Source organism: Oenanthe melanoleuca, chromosome 4A, assembly GCF_029582105.1.
Source record: "Oenanthe melanoleuca isolate GR-GAL-2019-014 chromosome 4A, OMel1.0, whole genome shotgun sequence".
NCBI lineage: Eukaryota > Metazoa > Chordata > Aves > Passeriformes > Muscicapidae > Oenanthe > Oenanthe melanoleuca.
The window spans coordinates 1,840,755-1,860,333 of NC_079338.1; the positions used below are offsets into that span (position 1 = coordinate 1,840,755).

Here is a 19,579-nt window from a genome sequence, read left to right on the forward strand (position 1 = left end):
TTATAATTCTACACTCTGTAAGTCTGGAAACTGCAAGTGAGAGTAGCTGCTCTGTGAAATTCAGAAGTGTTATTTTGCTGTGAAATTTTGGCACAGAGAACCCAGCACCCGGAATCAACAGCCAGCTCCAATTTTAACAGTGCTGAGTGTCCAAGGAAAAAACCAAACCCGTGAGCAGACTGATTGTTCTGTTCCCAAAGCAGCCTCGTGTTCCCTCTGCCACAGTGCTGAGCCCACCAGGAGGAAAGGGAGCTCATCAGGGCTTCCCACTGAAACAACAGCACAAAATGCACACGGAGAATTTAAAAAGAAAAAAAAAATGGAATTTTGGGATGCTGTGGAATCCTGAACTAGCTGATGAGATGTTAAAATGGCTTAGAGGAGTGATTATCATTTAGGCACCCACCACTGTAAAACACCAAAAATGTGTTTTAATTAGGAAAAGAGAGATAGGCCAGCTTTGGTTTTGTCATCTGAGGACCAAGCAACATTTCCCATCCAAGCAAGAGCAGCTCATACCCCTTCAGAACTACTGCCCTGGAGTGGAAATAAATAAAAAACACTTTCCCATTGCACATGTAAGCAAAAAAAAAAAAACCCAAACCTTGGAGAATAAAAGAAAGAAGGGGTAGTGAGGGTGAAGGATGTTTCCCCACACACACTCTGATGAGAGTTGAGGTACATTCTCCAATTCTCAACTGCAACACATCAAGTACATAATTTTAAAAGTAAATTCATTTTCATTCTGTCCACTGGGAATATAAAGAGCTTGTTTGGCTTCTACTCTTATTCTCAAGAATCTGCTACACATTTAAGTGCACCCATTTTTAAATGTAACCCAATACTAATGATGTGCTTTCCAGTTATTCCCTGTGCCACTTGCACCACAGGCTACCAACACCTGACCACTCAACACACCCAGAGGTTCAGCACAGCTGAAGCTCGTGAAGAACTGAAAACCAACCTGTCCACACTTGTTTGCTGAAATTACAAGGTTGCCTCCAAAATTGAGAGCAAAAGCTGATACAAAAATTGGGCACAAATCTCAGTGAACGAGCCAAGTACTCATGGGTTTGTATTATTCCATATTTGCAACCACACCAAGAAATAACCAGCCATTAGAACAGTTTCTAATTTTTATCATCTTTTTTTTTTTTTTCTGGTGGCATTACTGAGCCAAAACACTGCAATTATAACATTTAACTTCCGTTTCTTTAAATGCAATTTAATGTCTAATCCAACTGTTTTTATGTTACAGTAGCTGTTCACATAAATAGTACAGATATGCACTGCTCTTGACAGGTACACAGTCACAAAAGCAGCTCTCTTGTGTTCAGTTTGCTCTCTGTGTGGTGGGGTCTGTATGAAAAGCATTCTTGATTTCTAAGCATGGTACAATTTTAATTCTTAATGCGTTAGTACAACAGTGCATTGGAAAAGTACTGAGCTTCTACAAAAAAGCTTTACAATTTTAAAACAGATTTGTTGTTTCTCTTTTTCCTTTATTTAAACAAGCATAGGCAATTCTTATATTTCCACAACAAGATAAATATCCCAATTACGCTAACAGCTCATCCTACAGCGTGCCATAGTGATGGGGAAAGGGCTAACATTAGTGTTATTTACACAGACATATCCAATATTAAGCCAATATTAAGAGAAAAATTAAAAGTATGTTCAAATGTGCAATTAAATTAATATTATTTTTTTCAGAGAGTTGGATTTCTTGCAAAAATTCCTCTATGATTCATGGACACTGAGCTGGGATAACTTCTCAAAGAACTCCTCAGAAGCACAATCTTGAGGATAAATTGTTTATTGGACTGGGATGGCAAGGGATGGGCAGGAAAAAGAACTTAATACTCTTCACAAAAAAAAAAAAAAAAAAAAAAAAAAAAATTTTGAAGTGGGGAGATGTCTTTGGACAAGTGAAATTGAACACCCAAACCGACTAGAACTCGAAAAGCCTAATTAAAGAAATTTTCCAATTCCCAAAGCTTGAATCCAGAGAAAATGCTTCGACGAGGGAAGATTCACTCCGAGTCATTACTATACATTGAGGTACCACTCAAAAAGTGGCCATAAAGGAAGTGACTTCTTTGCCCATCACTATCACAGCAGCTGCCTGGCCAGGGGCTGAGCTCTCCTTCAGACCACGCTCTCCCTGTTGCCGGAGGCGAGGACGGCCCTGCGGCAGATGGGGCAGGTGGAGTTCTCCGACAGCCAGCGGTCGATGCAGTGCACGTGGTACTCGTGCGAGCAGGGCAGCTTGCGCAGCTTGTTGCCCTCCGTGTACTCCGTGATGCACACGCTGCAGGTTTTCAGAGCGTCGCTCTCGCCGAAATTCCTCATGGCCAAGTTGTCAATTTGTTCTTTGGTGAGTCCTCTGGGTTGGTCGTCGTCGTCTTCATTGAGTAGGAAAAATTGTGCGAGGCTAAGGAACGGTAGAGAACCGCTTTCTTCGAAAGTGACCGATCCCCTCACATTCCTGCCTTCCCTCCTGGCACCAGATGTGGAGCCGGCCTCGTGCCCACCCTCATACACCTCCCCTGAGCTAACATCCGCCCCCTCGCCACCCGAGGCGCCCCCCGCCCCGCCCTGCGGCTCAGCGGCCTCCACGGTGGGGCCGGGCGCGGGCGCGCCGGGATCCGCGTCGCTGTCACTGTACATGAAGTAGCTGAGCTCCCCGAAGCCCGTCATGATCTGCCTCAGCATGGTCTGGATGGCGACCGACGTGGTCTCGCTCAGGCCCGTGTTGAGGATGCGGCGGATGGGGATCCTGATGGTGCTGACGTACGTCCTGACGCCGGCGCGCTCCGAGCGCGAGAAGGTGCGCCGGAAGCCGCCGCGCTCGCTCTCGTAGGTGACCGTGTTGTTGGGGGTCTGCGAGCGCGAGCGGGTCCTGTTGGCGATGCTGTCCCTCTGCCGGTACTCGCCCGGGCGAACTCTTCTCACCTGCAGGTCCAGCACTATGGTGGGAGGCCTCTGCCCGGGAGCCGCGGGCTCGCCGGCGCCGGCGGTTTCTGAAGAACCTGCTGCTTGAGGAGCAGGCCTCGTTTCGGGGGGGGCGAACAGAACTGCATTTTCACTTGGCACCTCAGTCCCCGCCGCGTGCTGCCTTAAGGTCACGTGCTGCCTGGTTCTAGAGCTGCCCTCAGCCTCGCCCGCTGAGGAGTGCTCAGGTGTTTGAGATGATGTGCTGTGCTGAGCCCTGCGAGGGGCCTCGCTCACTGCATTGATGGGTGACCTACTTCTATCAGTCCTAGCCCGCGTCCGCCGCTGCTCTGGACTCCTGCTCCTGGCTCTCCTCTGCCCTCTAGGAGGGGAAGCCTCCTCAGCCGCCAGCTCCTCCGCACTGCTCCTTTCTGATCCAGGCTGCCTCACAGACGGTGATTCAGACCTTGGAATTTCAGAGTCACTTTGGCTGTTTTCCAAATCCTCCCCATTGGAAGGCTCTACAGATGGCTCGTTCTCAGTTTCTGGATTCGTGTTCCCATTATTCCGGTTGACATTTATTTCCAAACTGAATCTGAAGTCGCCACTATTGGGGTTAGTCCGGCTCACTGCTCTCCAGGACTGGTTTCCTCGCTGCCCGCTCCGCGTTGTATTTCCAGTCTGTCGGACTGAATTAAGCCAGTCTATTATAGAATCTCCATTTGAAACATCTTCTGCGGACTCTGCACCTGTGAAAAAGACAGGGAACTACCAAAATTAGAGTACTGAGCTAATTTTGGAGCCTTCTTTTCCAAGAACATAATTGCTTAGCTTAACAAGTGATAATTTAGAAGTGCTGAATCCTACCAAGTGCTACTGTGGTTTCACAGGCAGTGTGACAATTCTGTAACTACCAGAGCTCTTCTAAGGGAGCAGGAGTGGACATTGCTCCAATATGGACAGATAGGCTGCAGCCATCACAGAGCAAACAAGTCATCAAAAGAGCGTGTATTTTCTATCATAAGTAAATGGAAAGTCACATGTTAGGTGTCATAAAACATCGATATTCTGTGTTTTCCTTTCCAAACAATTAAGTGATCTATCGACCATGAAACAGAGAATTAAGTTTGTCCTGAACCTTTACCTGGCAAAGCTTTATATCAAATCTGTCTCACTGAAGAATGAACCCCAGTGGTCAGCTCTGTGCATCCCCCTCCAATCCCTACAGAAGGGTGACAACAAAAGCAATGCAGCATCTTTGGAAGGGAAGAACAGTGAATTAAAAAAAGAGGGATCACCAAAAAGCATCCCAGAAGGGAGCAAACAGAAAGGCAATCTTAAAAAATTGAAATAAAAAAAAAAAAAACTAAACAAAACTTTCTTTTGACAGAAGTAAGAGATACGTTATGAATGAAATCTGTCCCAAACTGACCTCTGCAACTGATACCAGACATAAGGTTCACTGAGTTTTGAAACAAAGCTCACCTTGCACCTGCCTAGGCTTAACTTGTTCCACTCCTGCACTCAAGTTAAGGTCCGTACGGGGTGCTAAAGTTAAGAGTTTGCACAAATACTGTATATACCTCTATTCTCATCACTGTTTTGCTGTGGCGGACCTTCTTTAACTTGGTGTAGCCTTCTCAGCAACTCTTCTTCAGTAATTTCACCTTAGAAAATAAGCAAAATTTTCCAAAAATATTTCCAAATCATTTATGTATGGCAAGCATTATCATAAGCTTCTAAAGAAGGTACAAGCCACTGCTTGTGTTCTGTCAAATTAATCCTGCCATAATGGCACTGCACGTTGCTACAGGGAAGTTCAGACACTTTAGCACTGCTGTCCCAAGTTTTCCTGAAGCTGAAATATCCAACAGTTCCATCCTATTCAAGAGAGATGTGCTCTCTGGTTCTGTAACCTCTACAACTGAGCAGCAATTTTTGTCATCCTACACCCATTAGAGTGTCCAGAGTGAAACATTTGAGGTTAACACTTCCACAAGCAGGAAAAGAATGTTTAAATTACTTGAGTTGTGGTTTGAATTAGGTATCAACCCATAAAGAGGAAATTTAACAAGTTGATTGAGAGCTGACATTAAAATGCCCATGCAGAATCTCATACCAAACTACTTACCCTGGTTACAAAGTCCTAACCTCACCAGCACAAAATCTGCACACTGATGCTTAAAAAAGATTTTTTGTCCATCTAAAGGTTCACAGCTGGAACTGGGTCAAATCTGGGTGTTCCTGCCAAGTTGTGCAAACACCAGACTTTTGTATCTGATGAATCCACACCATCCTATGTCTCCACAAGTCAAGGGACCACTTGAATTTAAATGTGCACAAATTACAAAAAAGCTACTTCCTACCACAGAACACAGCTGCAGCACACAGACGGGTGAAAGGGCTTCAGGAGAACAGAAAATGACACAAATTGCCTACAAGCAACTCTAGCAGGATGGACACAGGCAAGCATTACCTACCTGGTGTTCCTAGCAAATTGTTATCTCTCATAAGCCTGTAGTCCTCCTCACTCAGGCTGTTCACAAACTGATAGAAAGCTTCTTCTCGGTCTAATCGATCCAGCTGGCTCTGTCGTTGGGCTTCTGATTGATCAATACTTCCTTTATCACTAGAATCTGAGCTTTCCATCTTGATAACTAGAATAGTACCTACAAAAGGAGAGAACAAACCCTTCAGCAAATATGAAATACAGCATGAAATTTAGGCATGTTTGCAATGGAGAGTGAAGTACAGGTTAAAGCAGTTTGCTGATGAAGCTTTAGTTAGGAGCAGGTTCATCACCACAGGCATCAAAAACAAAGCATGAACCTCCTCAAGAAGTACAAACACTCCCAAATACTCAACAAAGCAGCAAGATGAACAACAGAATCTGCCATAAGTCTAAGCTCACCTTTGCATTCACAAAGTAGGTGACCATGATTATCTGCTTTTTGCATAAAATACTCCTAAATATCACAATATTTTATTTGTGATAAAGTATCACAAGTGCCTCTCCAAGCAGCCTTACAGAAGTGGAGTACAAGGCATAAGCCATCCCTGATCATGCTCTCTCTGTACAGCATTGTATGTTCCTTGCCTTTTCCTGCCTTCTACAGAAACACCCTATTCACCATACAAGTGAATTTTAACAGAATAAAGTGGTTATGAAGAACTCAAATAAAGAAGAAGATGTGGAACCCAGTACACAGAAAAAAAAGGAAAGGTTCTCATTCCCTCAAAAGACAAGAGTTTGTAGAATCAACTTCACAGTTTTACATCAAGAAAATAATTTGCTTTCAAGTTTTAGCTTTTACTGAACTACTGATGTTGATGAGCAAATTTCCAAGACAAAACTCCAGCACATACCAGGTACACCACTGCTTTAAAGAGCTGTCTTCTAAGGCTGCATATTTTAAAATATAATCTTTTCATATTGTTTTTCATTTGGATGGAATACTTGACAACCTCTCTCTTTCAAGGAAAATAATCGATGAATGCCGTGTCTGTATCTGATAAATATTATAAGGAACACATGCAAATGCAGGAGACATTCTGGCACTGGCTGTGCCATGCAAATGCAGCAAATGAAGATAAAATAACCACTTTCCTTGATCACTCTGCTCACTTCTCACAGCACCAAGACTTTTCCTGTACAACTGGTAGAATCTAGTTACTCAGAGAGGTGATTAAGAAGCTAATCTTCTGCATGCTGAAAAGCTCTGCAATAACATTCCCCATCAGAAAACATTCCTTTCATTTAAACCATACTTCATGTGACATGGAAATACTGGAAGAATAAAGCTTTTCTGCTTCTCACTGGAAAATTTCCAACACTTAGACATCTGTCTAGTGCAAAAAGCATCTTTTTTTGGTTTGTCAGCACAGCTGTCAAGTCAAGACTGCCCACAGTTTACATTAGTGCTTCTCCAGAGGAGCAGCACTGCATGATCTCCACGGGCACTTTATTTCAGCTGCTATGGTGAAAATTAAAGTCCACTGATGACCTTGGTGTGTAGCACCAGAAAAATTCCACAGGATAGGACATCCCATTATTGCAGATCTGCAAATTATGAAATTGCTGTTTTGACCCTCTCTCTTCAGTTGTGATGCAGCAGAACTTGATTTTAGGTTAGTGATATTAACTTATTGCCACTCGGGACTACCGGTGCTGTTTGGTTCTGTGAAGTTCTGCCATTTTACCAAAGCAATTCCACTCTCTTTTTCAGGAATCAGCAGCAATTACCAGGGTCACTCCTGAGTCAGATGGGATCCTATCAGCTTTCTCTGCATTTCTAAATCCCTGGTGCAATCTAAAGACTGCAGACTGGCATGTGATGTGCGCGGTGTGACGAGCTGTTAAACACCGATAAATGACCCCACTCACAGGACAGCTGAGCAACAGTTTCTGCAGGTGTGTTCAGCTCTGACCTGGCTCACTTAGGAAATCTCTGTGCCCTGCACATGCCAGGCACGTGTTTCTAAGGGCACAGCTTCCATCAACTCTTTTACAAGCTTTCTGTAACAGAATTATTACTCCAGGTAGCGTTACTTAAAGATATGCTTGAGTAGATACTTTTAAAAGCAGCTCTCGCTGGTTCTGGTCATATCTGAATAAAAGTCTCAAGTAGAATGAGACATTTGCATCCAAAATAAAACCCTGAAAAATACATCAGTTCTTTGGGAATACACTTCAAACTTGGAAACACATGGAATGTCTTCAGAGAGATGGCAATATTAACATCTTTGTAACCATCAGTCTAATTCTCCAGCTTTTAAAAAAGATGCACTACAAAAACAAAACATAACATTTGTTTACTACTTATTTACCACTGTCCTTTTATCTGAAAATCCCAGTGCTTGCAGGTACCTTGGCTACCTAATGCCTATGTGATGCAAAGGTATTTGCATCCTTCATTTTCTGAAATGGAATAGGCATTCTTGGTCAGGGAAAAAGACAGAGTCAAAGCAAGTCAAATGGGGAGAGGGGGAGAAATCTAAAAATATCTTTTTTATCAACAGGCTGATGTAGAGTTCAATATGTGATGCTTTAAGAAATGCCTGGAGTAAATCAGTACTACTCATTTCCAGGTTTGCTCCTCTTTTCTCCTCCATCACCTCTTCCCTCAAACCATAAAATCAGCTAGTGGTCAAGACTGAATAGAGTTTACTGCTAAGAAAAAAACTTGAATGAAGAATTAAATTTACATAAGGGCTATTTCTGCCAGTAACAAACTGCTGTATTTTCCTATTGAAATCTACTCACAGGTGACACCAGCCCCCTATATCCTGATGTCACAATCCCAGAAATGCTGTGAATCCCTATGGGATGTTTACACTGATGGAAATACAGATGACACAGAAACACAGCAACATCACATCCTCCCTACCTGACAGCTGACAGCAAATGGGATGATACTCTTCAAACCAGAGCTCTGACACTAAAACCAGGATTTCTAGCCCAAGGCTTCTGCTATTTTCCATCTCCTCCCTGTGCACTCAGCTCATTGAGCTCATTGTCCAACCTAAGCCTCACCTCCCAGCCTGCTGCAGAGCTCTCCATGGCCAGACTGAACTTATTGCAATGTTTAGACTGCTCCTGCCTCAGCATGGCTCCACAGAGTCCATCTGGCTGGACAGCAGGATTTTTATGGTGGGAGTTACCATGGCCCGGTGCAGAGAGGCAGAAATAACTTGAAAATCTGCCCCTCAGGTTGCTGCTCTCAGCTCACACCCTGCAGACAATTAAGACTGGCTGAAGGAAGCCAGTAATACAGGGAAGCCTGAGGAGGGAAAACCAACAGGTGTACTATTAGCTTAGAACAAAATAACCAACATTTGGTTATCTAATAAGCAGGTACAGTTCAACTCTGCTTTTCTTTCTTCCAGGGTAAGACCTTGTTCTTATCCAAGTTAAAAGATTCAGAATTTCCTCCTCTAGTATCCTTCCTTGTCAGCACTGAGTTAACACAGGGTGGGGAAGGTCACAATTATGAGCAGGAAGTTCAGATCTGCTGGTTATTGCCAACTTCAGCTGAGACACCCAGATATGAAAATCTCTTTATGGGGAAGTGAGGGGGTGACCACCTAAAGACTACACAAAGAAAGAGAATCAGATATAGGATAAACAACTTTCTCCTTAAGAAAAAAAAAAAAAAAAAAAAAAAAAAATCTTCAGCAGCTGAGTATCCAGAGTAGTGAATTCTTAATTGGTGTTCCCATCTTGCCACAAATCAGAAAAGTATCTTCCCTGCAGTTATGCTTGAACAAGCTCAGAGATTTCTGAGCACAAATGACTGCCTGTCTCCCCACTGCTGCTCCAGACTGCAGTAAGCTCACAAAAGCTATTGTTTGTTACATTCTTTTATTCAGGAGGAAGAAACACTATGTGTTTTTTTGATAGGGACAGTTTAAGAGTACTGGATATTCCCTCAATAATGCAAAGTTATCATTCTTACAGCATAAGAAGTATTTGGTTTTCTTTCATGCCAAGTTGTGTGCAAACTAAATCCAGTCAGGAATGTGCTACTGCCTCAAATCTAGTGAGACAGCAAGCAGGGATAATGTGTGTGTCACCCATTTGCCTTCAACAGCAGCACAACCTATCTCCATATTGCACAGCACTTGTGGACTACAGGATTCTTCCCAGAAAAAGTACTAATGGACAGTAATAAATCCCTAGTTCTTCCTTCTTCAATAATGTATAATATCTCCTGACATTAGTTATCTGTATTGAATACCAAGACACTCCCTTAGCCTGCATTCCTGGCTTTTTTAGATTTCAAAGAAATCCCATAAAACATTAGAACTCTCATTAAACCAACTAGGCAGAACTTAGAAAATCTGACAAACCCTGAAATCCCTCATTAGCAGGGTTAAATGAAAAAGCAATACCTTAAAATTAAAACCTTTCTGAGATTTATGGGGCAAGCCTCACATTTTAACAGGACAAGGCACAGAATTTAATTAAACTGAAGCAACAGCTCAGCTGCTCATGAGTCAGGTGTGCAAGGAACTCCTCTAGAACTGCCCCACGTTGGTGGTACCGGTATTTCAACCTCACCTGAGAATGTCTCGTGCCCTGTATGGCAGGAATGTTACCTGAGCTACCTCACGTCCCAGCATCTCAGTTAATACCTCTGGATAAACAAAAAAAGAGGATGGCAGTGTGGGTGCTTCAGAGGTGTCCTCAGCAGAAGGCCAACTCCTCATTTCTGATTCATACCCTCATCTTAATTAGCTACTCCAACCAGTAGCACCCCTTGCTTAGCTGCAGTCTGCAGGACTGATCAAACCCTTGCAATAGTGAGTGACTCAGGATGGAAGCCAGCAGCTCTGACTGCTGTGCTTTGGGTCCTTAGAGGCTGTTTTCCCTGCCCAAAGACACTTCAGCTGCAGGGAGGCAGAGCACAGCTGTGTGTCCAAGCACTTTCCATGAACTGTGACTTCAGCAGCTCTGACGTGCCATGGCAGCACGGCCCCAGCCAGCCCTCACTCCAATTCCATGGCTCAAATGACACAGGAACAGCAGCTAGAACAGGCAGTCCTCTCACCCCAGCTCCCTCAAGCACAAACAGAACCCACTTCACACACAGCACTCATCCAACACACCCCACCTCATTTTCCTAGAAGAATTTAAAGTTAAAAAATAGTTTCCATGCCAGTCGGTATCCAATTTCTCAATGCCTTGCTTCCAGCTAGTTTTAACAGAAACTACATTTTCATCTTAAATATTTCATCACTCAAGTCTGCAAGCTCAAAAGCAGAAGCAAAAACTGTCAGTGAATCCCATCATTAAAGGAAAAAGACACCCTAAGACAGTGAAATGAAAGTCATCTATTTGCATTATACATGGAGCTTCATTATGTCAAGTTTGTTTGGCTTTCTCTTTTTGTGCAGGTGCACAGGTTTCCTTTTGTGATCACACCACAGGCTTTGATACCACAGGTCCAAAATACTGATTTCCATCTCAGAAAGAGTAAAAAGGAACAAACTTTTCTAGTTTTCAAAGTGGCATCATGAATTTTGGCCCTGCTATTCCGGCTTTTTATTTCCACTGGGATGAACAGCAGATTTAGGTTCTTATTAGATTTTTAATAAACTTATCACAAGTTTTAAAATCAAGAACTCCCTATGTCCTCTTTAACTCAAAAATTATCATGAAACACACACCACTCTTGGAAAGCTGGAAGAAAGTTTTGTGTTCTATGGAAGTGTTGTGTGAAAAGTGCTATAAAATTTAAATGCCACTTTAACAAGGAGTGTTAAACACCAATTCAGCTTTTTCACTACCCCAGTGTGTTTCAAAGCAAAGGTCCTCAAACAAGATGTCATTCTGAACATACATTTCAAACAATAGAAGGCAAATGAATACTTTTGCAGAACAGTGGCAGAAAGTTCCACAGAATAAAAAAAACTCCAACAAACCAGAGAGGAAAAACACTTCAGCTGAACCAACTGTTGAGATAAAGAAGAGAAACACTAACAACTCCTGATAAGTCAGAAAGGAGTGAGGAAATCAGGGCAGAGCTTAGCAATTCCAGAGCACTGAGAACATGTGGAACCAAGATGGAGCTCTGAAAATAAAATGTAGTAACAACTGCCAAAATGCTGGGCTTTGCCTTTTATCATCTGCACTTACCAAAACAACACTATTCACACACAAGTGGAAAATAAAATGAAGATAACACTACCTTTGCCATCAAATTCAGATAGCAGAGAAGAGAAAGCTTGGTGTTTATGAGGTGCAGCAAGTTTCCAGCAGTGCAGGCTTGTGAAATAATGCTCTTTTAGCCCAGAAATGCTGCTGAGACAGCAGAAGGCCCACTCAACTCAAAAGAAGTAAAGTTACATACAAGTAACCAGTGCTGACCCTGAGACACAGCACTAGAACAGGCTGATATCCAAGGACAAGCAGAGCTTTGATTCCTGAAGAAACACAAGCCGTGGTTGGTGAAAGCACTAAGCCACAATCAACACTGATTTTCAACTAAAAAAGAAAAACTCATCTTTAAATTCACTGCTGAATCTGGCTGTCTCCACAGAACTGCTGCTAATGCAGGCACTGCTAGCAGTGACAGAGCAACAGGCAGAGAATCACTGCAACCACAACCACAGAGGAATTCCGATACGTGCGCTCCTGCTCTTGCTGGTAGCCGGAGCCCAACAAACACAGAAGTGGGAAATAAAATGAAGGCAAATTTATTTGAACTTCAACAGGTATCTGTACCATGAGAATTCCATTTCTGATGCCATCCCAAGGCAGGGAAGCTCCAGCATCCTAATAGGACTATGTGCACACACTCCTTGCTCATGGAAACCCAGAGTGCTCTGAGCACGAGATGATTTTAAATTACTGAGATAAATGTGTGCTGCCTTTTCCTACATTCCATAATCATCAGGTGGTTTTATGAGACCATCCAACCCTGCAGACCTCCCTGAGCCAAAAGCTGAGCCTCAGCACTTCTTCTGACAAGCACCCTGTTAATACAAACCTGCACAGCCTTGTGTTTATGATCTTACCTGCAGCCAGAACCTGGGCAAAGGCAAAACCAGCCCATGGGATGCTCCTGACTAAGTTATGACACTGCCACACTCCTTAGAAGTTTTGGGTTTGAGAAGCACAAGGCTCTCAAAGGTATTTGAAGATGGAAATGTTTCACATTTGGTTTTATCCTTTCACAAATAATTTCTGCAAGCTCAGCAGCTGATAAGTTTTCAGCAAGACTGAGTTGAAACCACAAAACCCTGGATAAACACCCAGTAATTATGTTTGCATTCAAGTGTTTTAACACATGGAAACTCAAGTTCTCTATAAGAAAAAAAGAATTTAGGACAGTCTAGTAATGTGTTAAGCTACATTAGGCTGGACTTAAATGCAATCTTTAGACTCAAGTATAGGGAGTCATAACATTATATTATATTGTGTTATGATTTTTAAATAAAAAGTACAATACCTCCACTGCAAGCGGAATCATTCAACTAAGATCTAGGGACTTATTCTGACACATTCCTACAGGGAAGAGGAATAAAGGAACAAGCAAGGCAGATATATTGATATAGAGGTGTTCTGAAAACATTTCCATCTAAGGATCACATTATCCAGTTCTCTAAAAAAACTCAAATACACATATTGGAGAGCAGACACTTGCAACACTCTCGTCCAGGAATTCAGTAGTATGGAAAATAAATATAATACAGATGGCAACCACTACAGGCTTGAAAAATACTGGTGTGTGGTTATTTCAGTGACAAACATTTACCCAGTCAGAGTTGCTGATGAAGGGAACACTGCAGTTGTTGTGCCTCAGTGGTCTAACATAACAAGAAACCCTTAATTTTATAATGTGTGGTGTGTTTTTCCTTCCCAGGACATAATTCTAAACTATCATTATTTTAATTCCAAAATGGTAAACCTGTAGAGGGAACAGAGTCAGTTTAAGTGCTAAGTGACCACTACAACAAAACTAAATATCTGACCCTCAATTAAGATAATTAATTGCCCAAGAAGCAGCCAACTGTTTATTTGTTTTAGAAAGACTTGACAAGTCGCTGCAATTAAAATTCAGGGACCAATTAGTGTCAGAAGTTCTTTTGAACATTTGACAAGTATTTTCAAGTTGAAATTACCCAATACTGTCAATGTGGGCAAGAAAATAAATGTGATGTGTGATGATACTATTGGGTATTATCAAGTCTGTATTCTTGTTTAGAAGCTTCTCTGTATCAAGGTTCCACATTCCTGAGAAACAGCAAAACAATACTACTATTATTTTAAAAATTCAGGTTTTTTTGCTGTGAAACTTTTTGTCAGGCTTCCACTCCACACTAAAATCAAGACATAAATTTTATAAACAAACCTTAATCATCACTACATTATATAAATATATATATATATATACACACAACCTGATTGCTCCTCAAAGTAGATCACGCAAGATAAACACATACATTTAGCTGGACTTGACAAGGGTTTTGAAACAGAGAAACAGAAACCTTAAATGCCAACAAACAGCATTAAAAGGGGCAAGGAAGCTACGGTGACAGAGCAAAGATGACGTGATTAACTGGGGAGAAACTCAGCACAGGAATAGCAAACACCACAGGTTTGAGCAGGTCACGAGCCGATCCAGAGCCTTACACAGGGATAGGAAGAGTTGTTCTCGCCTGTCTTCCACAACAAGGCTTCTCGCCTCAACTCACGGGCCCTGAAAAGCTGCGATTCCTTCAGCAGGCACTGAACTGCGGACGAGGCCCGGGATAGCAGCTATAACCACCCCTCCCGAAAGGAGCTGGTTCCAATTCCTCCCCCAGCCCAGCGGACACCCGGGGGGTGCCGGGCTGTGCTGCCCGCCCCGGGGGCGGCACAAACCCGGCCCCAGCCCCCGCTGGAGGATCGGGGAGGCCCTGCCAGGAGAATCCCCGGGGGCAGCGCAAACCCGGCCCCAGCCCCGCCAGGAGAATCCCCGGGGGCAGCACAAACCCGGCCCCAGCCCCCGCTGGAGGATCGGGGAGGCCCTGCCAGGAGAATCCCCGGGGGCAGCGCAATCCCGGCCCCAGCCCCGCCAGGAGAATCCCCGCGGTGACGGAGCGCGGCCCATCCGGGCACCGCCATCACCGCCCCCCGCTCCCTCACGGCCCCGCCGCTGGAGCCTCCCGCGCCCCGCCGAGCCGCCCCCCAGCGCGGCCTGACCCCGAGCGCGGCCTGAGGGGCCCCGCCGCCGCTCCCCGCTCCGGGCGGAGGCCGCCGCCGCCTCCCCCGGGTGCCTGGGCCTCTCCCTTCCACGGGCCATTTTGAGTGCCCGCCCCCGCCCCGCTGCTCACCGCCCGCCGCCCCCCCAGCTGTGGGTGCGCCGCTGCCCGCGCCGCTCGGGGCTGGCTGCCGGCTGTCCGCGCTCTGCCCGTGCCGCTCCGCCGCCGCGCCGCCTCCTGCCCGCTCAGGCGGCCATTTTCTGCTCCATTGTTACCAAGGAACGGGGGGCCGGAAGCGGCCGGCGGCAGCCGGAAGTGGAGGCGCGCGCGGCCCCGCGCAGGCGCGGCCCGGGAGGGCAGCCCCGCCCTCAGGGGCCGCCGCCATTTTGGCGCGGGGCAAAGGCTGAGGGTGGGGCGGGGACGGTATGGCTGCTCCTCACCTCACAGCCCCCAGGGAATGTAGAGAGGATTGGGGATCGGGGATCGGGGATCGGGGATCAGCGGTGTCCGCTCGTGCTGCAGAGCAGCAGGACCATCCGTGTCCCCGCGGTCCCCTAAGTGTGAGGGCGTTTCGTGTCACCTCAGGTGTGTGTGCGCCGGGCAGAGGTCACTCCTTGTATGCGGATGGTGCCAAAAACCCAGATAGATATTGGCAGTGTTATAAATGAGAAGCAAAAGTCTCGCAATTTAGCAAAATTTAGATTGCTTTATTTTATATAGACAGAGCAAGCAGCGCTGGGGAAAATGTGAGGGGTCACCGCACGCACCACGCTTCCACAGAACTTGGTTTGTAGCTCCCTTTTTATAGGATGGTTTTCCTTGTAGTAATCAATAATTGTTATTGTTTTGTTGTAGTAATTCTGCAAGGTAAGCAGTGGTGGTCAAAGAAACTTCCAAACTTCTGTGGGACAGCTCTTGGGACAATTGGTCATGTAACCATCTGGTCTTGGTGGATAAAAAACAGAAGTGGGATGTCTGATCTTAAGCAGATACTTTGTGATTGATCACACAAAGGCAGGAAATCTGATTCTGCAAAAAAACCTTTCAGATGATGGAAAACTTTTTTTTTTCTCTTTTCACAAACTGGTATACACAATATTCATAACAGGGGGATTTAAACAGAGTGGGTTTAATCATATATTTCCTTTTATCTAGGTCCATCTTTTTTTCTTATTTTACGTATTCTGGTTTATACAAACTCCAAAACTCCTATGATTAACACGAATCATTTATCAATTATCACAATGGGCATTCCTTTCCCTCCAGGCTTTGGCATTCCTCCACCTTTAACCATTGACATTCTAACCTCTAACCTATTCCTTCCCCTCTAACAATGGCAGAGTTTCCCCTCTCACCTGGTGTTATATAATACATACAGCTGCCATGCCATATGAAAACTAAGATATTCCTGTTTTCCCATGTGAGCCTTAATTAATTTAATGCCAGATTTCCCATGTTATGTAGGGTTAAGCACTTCAGCAGTTTCCCCCTCAGTGCTGAAATTATCAAGGGCAGTGGAGTTTTGAAAGATCCCATTTTAATGCCTGAAAAGTCTGAAGGTCTTGGAAGGAAATCATCTTCATAATATCCCATACATAGAGAAAAAAACATTCCTAAGGATTTACACCATTTCAGGAAGCCCACGAGACACCTTTGTTTCTCCTTTTGGTGGCTCATTATAAAAATAGCACTGTCAGGTTGAGGGGGGTGTTGCATTTAAAGGTTGTGAAAACTGTTGAGTTTCCAACAATACAACCCAAACTTCTTATGTAAACGAAGTGTTTTTATATATTCACACTTTAAATTTCCCCTGTCAGACTTGAGAACTCACAGGCAGCCACAGTGTCTGGGTGAGAGAAAAGGGAAGGGACAGGTACAGGGCATAATTCTCATCAGTTTTACTTGCCACAACCTTTGACCAGGAAAGGAAAATGCCAAAATCCTTAGTAATGGAGAGCAGGAAGGAATCCCACTTTCATCTGGAGCAGGTGTAGGTTCCCAACTATATTTTTGTTCAAATAACCAGTACATGAAGCAATTGAGTTCATTACAGCTGCAGGACAGGTGATACTTGATACAGCACACAGCTGGAGTGTTGGAGAGGTGATACCTAATGCAGCATAAAACTTGCTTGCAGATTGTTTACATTTTATGTTTTTGAAAGTAAATTGGGGTTGGGAGAGTGAGTTTGCAGACCTTTGCATCATTGCTGAAATTACATTTACTGCAGGGTTAAGCTGTGACCTAACAGCACTGCTTTGACTGTTAAATATGAGTAAAATTTAAAAAACAAAACAAAAAAAAAAAATACAAAACAAAAACAAAATAAGAAGACTTAATATAATGTCACAAAACAATTTTGTGGTTTTAATGCACCAAAATATTTGTCATTGGGAAAAGTTCTTTTTCTCCCAACCCATACAAATGGATGTTTTACACAGGCAGTGCTCCAAGCCCTACAAATTCCAGTGGCTGGAAAAACTGTATCCCCCAAACAGAGACCCCGTGGCTGAGTGAGGGCACACTTTTATATTTGACAGGCACCTTTGAAGCTGGCAAAAAATCCATTCCACTGTCAAAAGAGAGCAGGTGGTGGGCACAGAATTGATCCAGTTTCTCATGGGCAGCCTTGTGCCCACGATTGATAAGGCAGTGTGAGTGTGAGTACTGGCAATTTGCACAGCAGCAGGAAATTGCTCAGTGTCACCTCAAAGGAAATCAGGGGTGAGGGGACTGCCACAGGCTGATCATGCATCAAAGTGAATCCTGCCTTTTCTGGGCAAGGTCAGAGCAGGATAAAAGTGGCTTTGTTTAGACACCAATAACCTAAGCACCAAAATATTAGGGATTATTGAGCAAATGGGAGGTGGAGCATATTCTGTTTGGATGGACGGATGAGATGATGTTCCTGGAGCAGCCTCCTGACATCTGACACATCATTTTTGTCTCTTTCCCCTTCAACAAAACAGCTGGATCCTGCTGATTCACACCTTCCTTAGCACTAAAAACTTGGAGTTGAGGTCCAGGGCACACAGCAAAGGAAAAGTCTCTCCCTCGCTGTGATTTGGTGGATTTATTTGCAAATGCCCTCACAGGTACAGAATAAGCTCTGATTTTTCCAAACCACTTAATGGATTCCAGTATCCACTTGACATTAATAACAATTAATGACCTGTGCGCACACATCTCCTTAACAGCTTTGACAAAATTAGGATCAGTGTAGCAGCATATTTCAAAAAGCTTGTAGGGGAAAATATATTTGCATAGAGATCTTTGCAGTATAGGGAAAAATCCAAAATCTACAGCAAAAGCAGGGTGTAATTCCTATTTAAGTGTTTTCAATTTGCTGCTGTATATATAGCTAAAGAGAATTGCAACACTTTTCCATGGTAAGTTTAATGTTGTTTCCTTCAGTGAGGGTAAATAAATTTGCTTTAAATTCCCCAGGGTTTTAAAAACTGCTTATTAGGTATGCAGTGATAGATGAAAAAATGTTGGTTTTTTTTTTTTTTTTTTCTAAAAATATATTAAAATAACTTATTCACAATATAGCTAAGTAATAATCCAAATGCAGTGAGGTGAGGAAATCTGAATCTCTTGGGAGTTTCTAAACCTGAGCAAAAAAATTAAAAATAAGAAACCAAACTCAGATCCTTGTATACTCAAAGTAGAGGCAGAACCAGAGCAGGCAGATGAGAGGTGTAAATGCAGGAATTCTGATTTTTTTCCAGCTACCTGGGTTTAAAGCTGGGCTGCTGTTTACTTTTAAAATTGACTTTGTCTTTCTGTAGCTTCTGGCAGAAGGTTACACTCAAAATCTGTGATAAATGCAGGATGTGTGAACTTCTGCTGAATAGGCTTAATCCCAAAGGATTTCTCTGGTGTTTGCTGTCAGTACCTAGTTAGGTGCTATAAATCCAGTTGCACCTAAAAAATTCAGGCTACAGAAGATGAAGTAGTTAAAGCAAAGTGTGGCAATTTATACAACCCCAACATGTCACCAGCTTGTCCATGTCACCAGAGTGCTTTGTCACTGCACCTGAGCCCTGTTCAGGCCAGAATGAGCCAAAGTCAAGTGGGAAAAAAAGTGAGATTTTATTTTTCCTTCTGATTGACAAAATTGTCTTAGGCTGTCCAAGAATATCCAAGTGCAACTGAATGATGATTTTGTCCTTTCTCTCTGGAAAACTCACCTCTGCAGGTATTAATTCAAGAAATCTTGTCTCCTGATGAAGGAACTTCATCTCTATTCTGAAAAAGCTAACACTGCCAGATTTTAAGCACAGAAGTTGGTGGATTTTATTAAAACCCTGAGGCAAGAAAGCTCATCTGAAATAGTCAAATGGAAATGAAAAGCTCCACAGGTAGGACAGAATAAAATCCTAGACTGGAAAAGTTACCTCATCTTGATGAACTCCTTACTGTGCTTACCAGATTAACTTTGGTTTTGGTTAGCATTAATTTTATTTAATTTTAAAGCAATTTGCCTCTAGGATTATAACATTAGTCAAAAAACCATCTTTTAGTAGTGTGAGAAAAACACAGTTTGTGTCTTTTCTCATCGCAAAACTAAAAAAATAAAATGTATATCAAGTCTTAATCTCAGCTTTCTCCCAAAAGCAGCTGTGCCCAAACGATTGGCTCTGCATTCACACTGGTGCAGCTGAGTAATGTGTGTCCTGGCACAGCCTGAGCAATTCCCTCCTCTGTCACCTGTGTCCTGGCACAGCCTGAGCAATTCCTTCTTCTGTCACCTGTGTCCTGGCACAGCCTGAGCAATTCCCTCCTCTGTCACCTGACCCAAGCAGAAAGCCCAACCAAAGCCCCTGAGTGTGGAAATGTTCTCTCAGGGCAGCACTCAGGGCCCAGAGGAGTCTGTGTGCCCGTGCTGTGGCAGCCACTCACTCAGGATGGGGTACATGAGCAGCACTTTCCTCCTGTAGATGTCAGGGGGGAA

At 43.7% G+C, this 19,579-nt stretch overlaps 1 protein-coding gene and 1 long non-coding RNA gene across 4 annotated transcripts; one reads left to right on the forward strand and one right to left on the reverse strand.

Moving 5' to 3' along the window:
- Window positions 1–1,127: 1,127 nt before the first annotated feature.
- Window positions 1,128–14,926, reverse strand: RLIM (ring finger protein, LIM domain interacting). 3 transcript variants are annotated; one of them, XM_056491449.1, is made up of 5 exons: window positions 14,755–14,926; window positions 14,072–14,172; window positions 5,415–5,603; window positions 4,518–4,601; window positions 1,128–3,683 (listed from the first exon to the last, which is right to left on the reverse strand). In XM_056491449.1, the coding sequence occupies exons 3-5, from the start codon at window positions 5,581–5,583 to the stop codon at window positions 2,149–2,151; spliced, it is 1,788 nt and encodes a 595-aa protein (XP_056347424.1). In that variant the 5' UTR covers window positions 5,584–5,603; window positions 14,072–14,172; window positions 14,755–14,926; the 3' UTR covers window positions 1,128–2,148. The 3 variants fall into 3 exon arrangements, with proteins under 3 accessions (XP_056347424.1, XP_056347423.1, XP_056347425.1); XM_056491448.1 differs by lacking the exon at window positions 14,072–14,172; XM_056491450.1 differs by lacking the exons at window positions 4,518–4,601; window positions 14,072–14,172.
- A 79-nt stretch (window positions 14,927–15,005) lies between these two features.
- LOC130253133 (uncharacterized) lies at window positions 15,006–19,150 on the forward strand. Its single transcript, XR_008840521.1, has 3 exons — window positions 15,006–15,207; window positions 17,592–17,717; window positions 18,824–19,150. It is a non-coding gene; the product is annotated as an uncharacterized LOC130253133 (long non-coding RNA).
- Window positions 19,151–19,579: the final 429 nt, after the last annotated feature.

What these genes read in the sequence shown, in the direction of transcription:
- RLIM (XM_056491448.1), bottom strand. Translation starts at nt 5,583, where the DNA reads ATGGAAAGCTCAGATTCTAGTGATAAAGGAAGTATTGATCAATCAGAA. An exon ending in CAATTTGCTAGGAACACCAG is followed by an intron (nt 4,602 to 5,414) that starts GTAGGTAATGCT and finishes TTATTTTCTAAG; the next exon opens with GTGAAATTACTGAAGAAGAG. An exon ending in AAACAGTGATGAGAATAGAG is followed by an intron (nt 3,684 to 4,517) that starts GTATATACAGTA and finishes TCTTTTTCACAG; the next exon opens with GTGCAGAGTCCGCAGAAGAT.